At 42.5% G+C, this 12,513-nt stretch overlaps 1 protein-coding gene across 1 annotated transcript in view; it reads left to right on the top strand.

The window, feature by feature from the left end:
• znf608 (zinc finger protein 608) overlaps positions 1-9,488 on the top strand; it is a gene marked incomplete at both ends in the record, with an annotated part of 105,401 nt that extends 95,913 nt beyond the window's left edge. Inside the window, 2 exons of the mRNA XM_083645458.1 lie at positions 4,705-4,761; positions 9,469-9,488. Coding sequence (XP_083501584.1) covers positions 4,705-4,761; positions 9,469-9,488 — 77 coding nt within the window. The remainder of the gene's footprint in view (positions 1-4,704; positions 4,762-9,468) is intronic.
• Positions 9,489-12,513: the final 3,025 nt, after the last annotated feature.

Genomic DNA, 12,513 nt, shown 5'->3' with positions numbered 1-12,513 from the left:
CACTGCTGCAACAGAACGTCATTCTTGTCAAATCTGACGAGACAGCTCCACTTCATGCATTCACTGACTAGCCAATCAATATAAATGAATCGCATTTACATTCAACAAACTATCATGACATCAGCGTTTGTTAACGAGTTGCTAAAAATACACAATGCCAGCTTGCGCATAACGTTACGGCGGCAATTAATTAAACGATCTGCTAGCTACAACTCACAGCCAGATGCATGGATTTGTCAGACTGAGGGATCTGATAACCGCTAACTTGCGGTAAGCTGACCCACCTCTCAATTATTTCTCTTGTCTGTGGAAACCAGTCCGTGTTGTTTCTGTTTCTTTTCCTGCTTTTCATCATCTTCGCCATATGGTACTCCAGGATAGGAGTAGCTTGAGTGGCTAACTTCTTGTATACTATATCCGCACCGCACGCCTGGCTCACAACAAACACACCGGCTAAAGTGGGCGTAACGTTTCCTGCATGCCTCTACATGACAGCCAATCACCAGCCGTATTAGAGCGTGGCGTGCAAGCATGTCGCATGCTTATAGGCTCAATGACGCTGTTTTGTTTTGGTATCGAAAATTGGTATCGATTGACAAGGTAGACTTCGATACCCCTTAGTATTGATGTTTCCATTTCGGTGCCAAGTAAGTATCGAAACTCGATACCCAGCCCTAGTGGCCAGTAGGGGGCGCTCTACCTCTAACTCCAAATGGTCCTATAGATGTCTTCAGGCTGGGATGCTCATCAAACATGTGACGTTTGGTGCGCGTGTGAGCATGTAGGGCCAAGTTACAAACCACTTTATGTGTTGCCAGTAGGGGGCGCTATGACTATAAATGGATATTGACATATAAATGGCTTGAGGCATGGACACTTATCATGCATGACAAGTTTGGAGCAGATTGGACAATCTACAATGGAGTTACTCTAACTTCCTGTGTGGCCAGTAGGGGGCGCTCTGCCTCTAACTCCAAATGGTCATCTAGATGTCTTCAGGCTGGGATGCTCATCAAACATGTGAAGTTTGGTGCGCGTGTGAGCATGTAGGGCCAAGTTACAAACCACTTTCTGTGTTGCCAGTAGGGGGCGCTATGACTATAAATGGATATTGACATATAGATGTGTACAGGCATGGACACTTATCATGCATGACATGTTTGGAGCAGATTGGACAATCTACAATAAAGTTACTCCAACTTCCTGTGTGGCCAGTAGGGGGCGCTCTGCCTATAACTCCAAATGGTCATCTAGATGTCTTCAGGCTGGGATGCTCATCAAACATGTGAAGTTGGTGCACGTGTGAGCATGTAGGGCCAAGTTACAAACCACTTTCTTTGTTGCCAGTAGGGGGCACTATGACTATAAATGGATATTGACATATAGATGGTTTGAGGCATGGACACTTATCATGCATGACAAGTTTGGAGCAGATTGGACAATCTACAATGGAGTTACTCTAACTTCCTCTGTGGCCAGTAGGGGGCGCTCTACCTCTAACTCCAAATGGTCCTATAGATGTCTTCAGGCTGGGATGCTCATCAAACATGTGACGTTTGGTGCGCGTGTGAGCATGTAGGGCCAAGTTACAAACCACTTTCTTTGTTGCCAGTAGGGGGCGCTATGACTATAAATGGATATTGACATATAGATGGCTTGAGGCATGGACACTTATCATGCATGACAAGTTTGGAGCAGATTGGACAATCTACAATGGAGTTATTCTAACTTCCTGTGTGGTCAGTAGGGGGCGCTCTGCCACTAACTCCAAATGGTCCTATAGATGTCTTCAGGCTGGGATGTTCATCAAACATGTGACGTTTGGTGCGCGTGTGAGCATGTAGGGCGGGTTACAAACCACTGTCTGTGTTGGCAGTAGGGGGCGCTATGACTATAAATGGATGTTGACATCGAGATGTCTTCAGGTATGTACACTGATCATGCATGACAAGTTTGGAGCAGATTGGACAATCTACAATGGAGTTACTCCAACTCCCTGTGTGGCCAGAAGGGGGCGCTCTGCCTATCACTCAAAATGTTCATCTAGATGTCTTCAGGCTGGGATGGTCATCAAACATGTGTATTTTGGTGCACGGGGGACCATGTACTGCCGAGTTACAAAATGATTTATGTGTTGGCAGTAGGGGGTGCTATGACTATAAATGGATATTGACATATCAATGTCTTACCCATAATCCTCACAATGAAGGTTAATCGAGAGCTTGAGGCTTTTCTGACCACATCTGAGGTGGATGTGGTCAACCCACTATGAGCAGTTCATGTACGTGTAAAACTTGTGTCATTTCCTTTTGCCAGTAGGTGGCGCTGTAACTATCACTGAATATTGATCTGCAGATATCTTCAGGCATGGACACTTATCATGCACGACAAGTTTGGAGCAGATAGGACAACGTTCAGTTGAGTTACAATCAACTTCATGTGTTGCCAGTAGGAGGCGCTCTGCCTATAATGCTATATTGGCATGTACATGTGTGAAGTCTGGGATGCTCATGAAACATGTGAAGTTTGTTGCGGGTGTGACCATGTACGGCCGAGTTACAAACCGCTTTCTGCGTGGCCAGTAGGGGGTGCTCTGCCTATCACTCGAAATGGTCATCTAGATGTCTTCAGGCTGGGATGCTCATCAAACATGTGAAGTTTGGTGCACGTGTGAGCATGTAGGGCCAAGTTACAAAGCACTTTCTGTGTTGCCAGTAGGGGGCGCTATGACTATAAATGGATATTGACATCTAGATGTGTTCAGGCATGTACAGTTATCATGCATGACAAGTTTGGAGCAGATTGGACAATCTACAATGAAGTTACTCCAACTTCCTGTGTGATGGCGAAACATCAACATTCGCCATGGCGCCACGCCCACGCCAGTCAATGAGCACTCATAATCGTCAAAATGAAGCTGCATTGGGTGGTAAAGGATTTTCTGACCACATCCGAGGTGGATGTGTTCAACCCACTCTGAGCAGTTCATGTAAGTGTAAAACATGTAATTTCCTGTTGCCAGTAGGTGGCGCTATGAGTGTAAATGGATATTGATGTGCAGATATCTTCAGGCATGGACACTTATCATGCATGACAAGTTTGGAGCAGATAGGACAATGTGCATTCGAGCCAATAGGCAAAGACTTGAGCCCATGACGGCCAGCCCCCTAATCTGCATTGAGCAGCAGGCATAAATGCACGGGCCGCCCCCCTAATTTGCATTGAGTAGGCAGAAATGCATACAGAAAAGGAAAGGAAGCAAGGACGCATCACTAAATACAAAGGAGACATCACTAAATACAAGGCACAGAAATAAATGGGAGGTAAATAAAACAGACAGAAATAAAATAAAACACACATAAATAAATGCCATAAATAAATGTATAAATGTATAAATAAATGTATAAATGTATAAATAAATGTATAAATGTATAAATAAATGTATAAATGTATAAATGTATAAATAAATGTATAAATGTATAAATAAATGTATAAATGTATAAATAAATGTATAAATGTATAAATACACAAATAAATCATTAAATAAATATATAAAACGTACAAAAATAGGAAAATACACATATATATACATTTATGTCATCTACATTTATTTCTACATATATTTATGATACATATATATGTATTTATCTGCTCATTTATACATTTATTCATTTATTTGTTGATACGGCAGATCCGGGACTCCATACAGTTGTGGGCGCGGATTGACTGCTGTTCGCAGCCAACGTTAACTCCAGCCAGAGCCATCTATATGGCTCTGGCTGCAGCATGAGCGGTTTCTCTTTCATCACGGGGCTTTTTCCTGCTGTTTTACGGACCTTTCTCTAATCTGGAGAGCACTGTCGCCACCTAATGAGTCCGTAAAATAGGTTATACACCTTCATTAGCTACAATATTTGTACAGGAGATGCAGGAGGCTTTGATCCACGTCCCACCGTCAAAAACGCATTTGACGTTGATCGACGTCTTTGGCACTCTACGTCACTATTTACTTTGACGTCGATCGACGTCCTGGGCACTCAATGAGTTAAGGGCTTTCGAGGGCTGTAGCATGTTTTACGAGCTCAAAAATAAGAGAAAGGTGGAATATTGCATTTCTATAAATGGTAAGCTAAGGTAAAGCTAAGGTAAGCTAAGGTACTTTATTGTCCCCGTGAAGAAGATGAGTTGCTGTTTACTTTCTTCTGTCTGAGACCAAGGACCACAATGGAAATAAGTCTAGGATTCATTGTTTGTTCCTGAGAAGCATGTCTGTATTTCATGTGTTTTCTTTTAACCAAACATCACATAAGTCAAATCAAAAATAAGTTTCCCCATGCCGACATAAAGTACCTTACTTTACTACCATTTATAGAAATGCAATATTCCATCTTGCCTTGATTTTGTTATTGTCCTTGTGTCTTGAGGTTTAAATCTGTCTATCAAACAACAGTGGCGTCAGTTACAGTAGATTCTAACTGATAGTTCTGTGCCGTCACACAGTGTATCAGAACAGACCAGTCTGTCAGTTACAGTAGATTCTAACTGATAGTTCTGTGCCGTCACACAGTGTATCAGAACAGACCAGTCTGTCACAGCTGTTTGGTTTGATCAGTGATAGTAGCTCCGTCTCATCACTGCCTGTGTGGGTTTGATCATCAACATCAGATAGGTTTCTCACTGTGTTCTTGTTCTCCTGTGTTGAAGGTTTGAGCTCCAGATCGCTGGTCTCCAGTCAGCAGGTGGCAGGACACTCCTCTACTGGTAGGACACCTTCCTTCTAATACTGACTCTGTAGTTGTACCACCCAAGTCATATCCCCTTATATATTCACATTGTATTGATAAGAGGCTATGTTCCCTAAACAAATTAACATTATTAGTATTAGTATTAGTATTAACAGTATTAGTGCCAGGGTATTGACACTGTAGTACTAGCATCAGACAATGTTACCTTAACACATTCACTGCCAGCCGTTTTTTCAATACTGTAGGTAGCTTCTGCCAAGTTTTTTTTTTGAGGATTCTGGCTCATCTTTCAAGAGCCGAGGATTCTTTTCTGCTAAGATTTTGTGAACACAAATTATCTCAAAAGAACTAATAGAATGTGTGCTTTCTCTGTCTAAAAGAGTTAGTTTGTAGAGTTAGTAGTTATGTAGGCATTAGCAGTAGAATACAGCATGGTTTCAGCGTCTGAAAATTTAAGCTGAGATAAATGGCTTTTTGTGAAATTCGATAGAACAGTCACTTTAACCATTTATTTTTGGCGTAAGACGTCAGACATCTAAACAATAGTTTTGAACAGTAATTTCCTCCATAGCAGCAGGAAACCCCCCTCTCCTTCAAACTCCTCCCTCCGTGTGTGTTCTCCTCCCTCCGTGGCTGCAGCGGTACAAGCGAGGCTCTGCCTGTCTGTGCTGCCTGGCTGCTGGCGGCTGCTCTTTGGGCGAGTCTGCATGGGGCTCGTTCGTTTCGGTTGTGAGCTCAGCTGGAATGAAGCTGCGTGCGATTGTGGGCTTTCTGCCGGTGTTTCAAAGTGTGTTGCACCCATAATCTATTATGCAAATTTGCAATCCCCCACCGCCAGCTCCCAGCGCGATAATGCGCGAAAGCGAAAGCGTTTTCGCCAATCCATTTTACAGTATGAGAATGGTTTCCTCGCGCGTTCCCCTGCAGTTTTGGCTCGGCTTTTTCTAGTCTGGAGAGCACTGTCGCCACTTAGTGGGTCGGTGGAATGGGTTGTACACGTTCGGTGGCTCCCATATTTATATAGGAGATGTAAAAGGGTTAGATCAACGTCCCACCGTCAAAAAAAAAAAAAAAAAAATTTGGACGAGTTGACTCGCCATTGGCAGTCAACCGTTGGTTTCTGCTTGACGAGTTGACTCGCCAATGGCAGTGAACGTGTTAATATATTGATATTGTAGTATTGGTAGCAGGCTATCGTATGTTCCCTAAATGGATTGACAGTAGCTGCGTTTACATACACACTTTTTACTCAATCTGATTGAAATCAATCGGTTTGACGATTCCGGGTCAACTGTTTACATGGGATGTGATTGAATATGATCTGGTGTTCACATGGTGACACACATCATTGAACAGTTGTGTGACGTGCAGAAGTGATCATTACAACAACTTGACAGGTCTCCCAACTCTCGCATTGAAACTAACACAATTGACACTTCTCACACACTGACGCCACAACTGCATTTTCTCACAGTGAAAAATAAAATAATAATTATACTGCTAGCCTAAAGCGTGAATTAAGCTAAATTGTTGCACGAAAATGAGAGACATGGAATCCAGACGCGAAAACATTTGGAGCTTTTATACTCCGCGGAGTAACCGTTATTTGGAAAATCTCCACTTTGTCCGCACATAGTTAGATAATAACTCTTCTGGCAGCAGCTGCTCTCCTCTCCTGCTGCAGCAGACCTCATGGGCATGCGCAGAAAGAACGCAGCCAGAGCGTCGTCATCAGTTTCACCGTTCAGATGGTCCGATTTTTCTTTTGATGGGTTTATGAAAAAGTTTAAACCCTCTACAACGCATTCACATTTGGGCCTGTTTAATCTGATTGAGGTGTTCATATGGAGCATTTCTTATCTGTTTGGGCTATTATAATCTGATTATCAGACTCCATAAACATGGCTGTTGTTTGGTAAGAGGCTATGTTCACTAAACATATGTACATGTTAGTATGAGCAGCAGGCTGTGTTCCCTGAATGTATTGAGATCGTAGTATATTAGCACCAGGCTATGTGCCCCAAACATATCAACACTGTAACCTTAGTACCAGGCTATGTGCCCTAAACCCTAAACATATTGACATGTCCCTCCAGTTTATATTGTATCCCAGGCTCCTACAGTCGTTTATATAGTTTATACAGTAATTTATAGTATACTGTATATAGTTTATATTGGATCCCAGGCTCCTACAGTAATTTATATAGTTTATACAGTAATTTATAGTATAGTTTATATTGTATCTTATAAAGTGAACTGGTGAAAGGCCCATGTAATAAAATGATCCGAAATGCAAACCGAGAGCAAAATAAGATGGAGAATTGTCTCATTTTCAGGCAGTCTGCTGGGTCAATAAATCTAATATCCGCCTTTCTCTTGGGAATCACAACTAACTTATCATCCAGATAGAGCATTACTTACACTGCAATATTTCCCATACGGTTCCATCACCCATATATATATATCTCTCTTTTTTATTTTATGAGTAATTCTCCACTACAAATCTGAAGACTGCAGTTATCTGTAAATGAGAGCTACTCTGAAATACAGAGACGAACGGGAGCAATGACATCATGGGAAGCTCAATGTAAGATATTGATGTTAAGACAAAATCCTGGGAAAAACAGGAGTGTGTGGATTGAACTGACTGGACTGGACTGGACTGGTGTAGTAGAGAAACTCTGGGAGGCATTACTGCCTTTGCTGTGGTCAAGAAAGAACCACAGCAGTGGGGGACATGACCGGCCAATATCAGATGCTTAATAACATGTCAATAATCACAATAAAAACCACCCTGTCTGTATTACTGTTAATCAATTAACAGATCGAACTCCTGTATATTCAACACTTACTCTGATGGGGGACAAACTGACTGAGTGTGACCCTCCCACGCGCTACATGGTTGAAGCTCCTAGCTGACCGTTGTCTGTAGTTTTTGTGCTGTGTTCAAGTGCAGCTTTTTGTCTGTAGTTTTTGTGCTGTGTTCAAGTGCAGCTTTTTGTCTGTAGTTTTTGTGCTGTGTTCAAGTGCAGCTTTTTGCCTGTAGTTGTTGTGCTGTGTTCAAGTGCAGCTTTTTGTCTGTAGTTTTTGTGCTGTGTTCAAGTGCAGCTTTTTGTCTGTAGTTTTTGTGCTGTGTTCAAGTGCAGCTTTTTGTCTGTAGTTTTTGTGCTGTGTTCAAGTGCAGCTTTTTGTCTGTAGTTTTTGTGCTGTGTTCAAGTGCAGCTTTTTGTCTGTAGTTTTTGTGCTGTGTTCAAGTGCAGCTTTTTGTCTGTAGTTTTTGTGCTGTGTTCAAGTGCAGCGTTTTGTCTGTAGTTTTTGTGCTGTGTTCAAGTGCAGCATTTTGTCTGTAGTTTTTGTGCTGTGTTCAAGTGCAGCTTTTTGTCTGTAGTGTTTGTGCTGTGTTCAAGTGCAGCTTTTTGTCTGTAGTTTTTGTGCTGTGTTCAAGTGCAGCTTTTTGTCTGTAGTTTTTGTGCTGTGTTCAAGTGCAGCTTTTTGTCTGTAGTTTTTGTGCTGTGTTCAAGTGCAGCTTTTTGTCTGTAGTTTTTGTGCTGTGTTCAAGTGCAGCGTTTTGTCTGTAGTTTTTGTGCTGTGTTCAAGTGCAGCTTTTTGTCTGTAGTTTTTGTGTGTGTTCAAGTGCAGCTTTTTGTCTGTAGTTTTTGTGCTGTGTTCAAGTGCAGCTTTTTGTCTGTAGTTTTTGTGCTGTGTTCAAGTGCAGCTTTTTGTCTGTAGTTTTTGTGCTGTGTTCAAGTGCAGCTTTTTGTCTGTAGTTTTTGTGCTGTGTTCAAGTGCAGCTTTTTGTCTGTAGTTTTTGTGCTGTGTTCAAGTGCAGCTTTTTGTCTGTAGTTTTTGTGCTGTGTTCAAGTGCAGCTTTTTGGCCCAGACACAGGCAACGTGAGGCAACGAGACGAGAGGTGACACAACACTGCCTAGTTCTTGCCGTGTCTTGGCCAGGGTTGGGCAAGTTACTCAGGAATTGTAATTCATTACTTATTACCGATTACTCTTTTTAAAAGTAATACAATTACTTTATATATTACTTGGTATCAAAAGTAATTATTTATGTTACTCATTACATTACTATTTTACTTTCTCTCCTTCCACCCCCGCCCCCCCCAACCCCCCCTCCACCCCCCTTCCGTCAAAATAACATACATCCTTGTTTAGCCAGCTCCTTTTAGAACTGAATCCACTTTATTGGAACAATAATTAACCTTACAGGAGGAGTCAACAATTTTATTTTATTATTTATTTTACCGGTAGATACAATACACGTTTTAGTTACACATATATTTACTCACCAGGTGGCAACAAAGGGTAAATAACAGCCTTTTGTGTTGTACTGTATGTACCCTATACAGTATTTATGTTTTTGTTTTAACTACAAACATAAATCAACGTTAACTTGAAACTATGTTTCAACTACCACACACAGCCTATAATATTATAGCCTATGTTTTGTTTTGTTTTTTTGTTTTTTTTTGGACCGGCTCGCGGCCCGGTACCAAATGCGTTGCGGCCCGGTACCGGTCCGCGGCCCGGTGGTTGGAGACCACTGCCTTACACTACTAGTTACTGGGAAAGTAACAATTCAGTAGGCCTAACTAAGTTACTGCACAACACTGGTCTTGGGCTTAGGTCTCTCTGGATAAGAGCGACTTAAGCTGCACAGCTAAACGGGCAGAATGTAACGGTAAGCCTGTGTTTTGTCTCCTTGTCTCCACAGAGAGTGAAGGGAAGAAGTAGGACCATGTGACCACGTCTCACATGAGGAAGAAGTAGGACCATGTGACCACGTCTCACATGAGGAACGGCAGATTTATCAGACATCAATTCCATGGTGTTGAATATGCTTCGCCTCCCTGAGAGGCAGAGAACACACAAAAAAGAAGAAGAAGAAAAATTATTTCTTACTAACACCCACCCGTTTTATAAACACGGCACCACGGAGCAGACGGACAGATGGGAACTTTGATTGGGATCATTTTGAAGCAGGAAAAAACTACAAATCCAGAAAGCTTCAGACTTTTGAAGCTTTCGCTTTTGCAGAATTTGGATGGAAGCCTGGCAAGCTGCGTGTACAAAAGAAAGAGAGAAAAAAAACATCCCACAGCACCGCCCACTCAGTCCTGCCATGGCTCCGCCCCCCTCTCAGCCCTGCCATGGCTCCGCCCCCCTCTCAGCCCTGCCATGGCTCCGCCCACTCAGCCCTGCCATGGCTGTGGGGTTAACTTTATAAATGCACATTTATCGTAGTGTAATATGATCATATGATTGAATGTACTGATGATGACTTACTTTTTCTTTTCTTTTTTTTTTACTCCTATTGGGAAACAGCATTAGGAAGCTAAAAAGTCTATAGAGAGCCAAAGTCTTCCAGGTTAGGCATAGGAACCATTTCATCCGCCATTTTTCGCACCCATAGACACTTTGTAAAATGCTCATAAAAATAGTTTCACTTGGTCAGACCAAGCGATTCAGCTATATTTACAATCAGCAGAGACCATAGAACATTTCACGCTTACCAAAACTTAAAAAATTGCAGATTGAAAACTCTTTCAAACTTTTTTTGTTTTACGTTGTTGTTGTTTTTGAGTTGGTCTGAGTGAAATCTATTGTCTCCCATGATTCTAAAATAGCAGAATCGCTTGGCTTGACCAAGTCAAACTATTTTTATAAGCATTTTATGTCTATGGCAAAAAGAAAATGGCGGATGAAATGCCTTGGTTCGTATGCCTAACCAGGAAGACGGCGTGCGTTTGACTCTATTCTTCTCATTATGATTATGATTATTATGATGACTATTGAAGTGGTCCTCCTGCCCCCATAGAGCTGACGCTACATTTGTATTACTAAGCTGTACTTGAGCGTAACCATGGTGATTGTATTGTCTTTATGTGGGAGTGATTCAGTGCCATGTAGGACCCCAGTGCTGTATATATTCTGTATAGATTCATGGCAGAGCCCTAACATGCTTCATCCTACTCTGTGTTTATTTACATCAGCCGTGCAGGGGAGCGGCGAGCGCATGGCGGGGGGGAGCCAGCAGGGGGCACAATCACTTTATCCTCCAGGTCCAATGAAGCCGACAGGGACCTGACTTGGGCTGGCATGTGATGTATCTACCCAATCGCCAGAATACAATGTTGAAATTGTATGGGAGTTTTTGTTTGCGTGTTTGCAAACCCGTACGTACAATTTCAACGTACATTTGAAACAAAACGGCGGTTAGTTTGAAAACCTCGCCGCCAAACGCAAATAAAACAACTTTAAAGAACCTTGATTATGTTTAGGCAAGTAAAACAACTTGGTTAAAGGGACACTCCCCCGAAAAACAATGCTGAATAATTTTGCACATAATCTCACACATATCCACAACTGTAAACAGTTTTGCAGACATTCATTTCGTTTGGCTGTTATTGAGACTTGATTTGAGTTACGTTGTGGACCAGTGATGTCATCATTTTGTGCATGAATGACATCGCTGTCCCCAGTGGGCGTTCAGCCCCCGACCCTGGAAGTGTGAGAATCAGTCTTATTCTATTGGGGACTCAAAATGGCTCATGTCAAAGCAGCCTGCTGCGTCCATTCAGGGTCCCGTCAGGCTCGTTCCGCCCCGCTCCCCTGCTCTCTAACTCACGAGCCTCTGATAGACTGAGTTTGGTCAGGTTGTACTAATGGTGCCATATACCCACTGCCACTCCTGTTGGCTGTACATAGGAAGCAAAGGCCTCTATAAGCATCCCTATGTTTGTGTTATCTTGATCAATACTCTGGAGTGCTGCTGCTGTCTTTTTCATGGGGCCAACTGTCAAGGTTCAACTTTATTATTTGTCCCCGAAAGGGCGATTTGTGCTGCAGCAAGCATAAAAGCATAAAAACCACATAGCAGACATGTAGGTACAAAAAAAAAACATATAAAGAATATACAAGTATACGAGCCACATTTTACTGTCAAAAAACTCCTAGAGTTACGTCGCATTCATGTGCACATCGGCTGTACGAGTTGTGGAGTTTGAATTTGCACGCATTCTTGTGCTTTTCGGTCGGAAATAAAAAGGAAAATCCCGGTGCTTCTCAATTATTACGTCAGCTGAACAAGCTAACGCTATAGCTGATTTTATCAAGTGAAAAGTAAGTGGTTATCTATAGGCTACTATTCAATTACGTGTCGTCGGACATGTTGGCTATGGAGGCTACATCACAACTCGGCCACTTTCTGTACCATCTATTATCCCGACTTCCTGACTTCAGAGCCCCAATCGGGGCGTTCAAATGGTGCTTCCTGGTCGGAAAAGTCGTATATTTCCAACAATTCCGACAGCACATGAATGCACAATCGGACCAGCTTGTACTATGGTCTTCTCTACAAGGCAGAAGTGACGGCTGTACATATGGACCAGTGTCCTCCAGAACATCACCTCGGTGACCATACAGGCTTGTTGGCAGTTGGATTACACATTTCCCAGCAGCCATTCTTGGTGCTGTCACAGAGGCCCAGCGGAGAATCTGCTGTGTGCACATATTGGCTAAACGACCAGGCTAAAAACAGAGAGGTACCTGAAAAAGATCTGTGTGGTTTGGTTGCAGATCCATCCAGTAACATTCTCAGCAGAAGTGAAGAGTGTGATAAGGTGGATTTGTACAATCAGTGCCCCCAGTGGACGCACAACCTCGCCTCCATAAAAGCCTCCATTAAGATGTTATGAGTTGTATTTCTAATAATGGTGAGAGAACTTTATCACTTGATGTGGAACAGACAGAAGCACTA

The sequence above is a fragment of the Poromitra crassiceps genome (assembly GCF_964638095.1).
Source record: "Poromitra crassiceps genome assembly, chromosome: 10".
Classification (NCBI taxonomy): Eukaryota; Metazoa; Chordata; class Actinopteri; order Beryciformes; family Melamphaidae; genus Poromitra; species Poromitra crassiceps.
The sequence above is the reverse complement of the archived record's forward strand: the minus strand, read 5'-3'. Positions and strand labels throughout refer to the sequence as shown.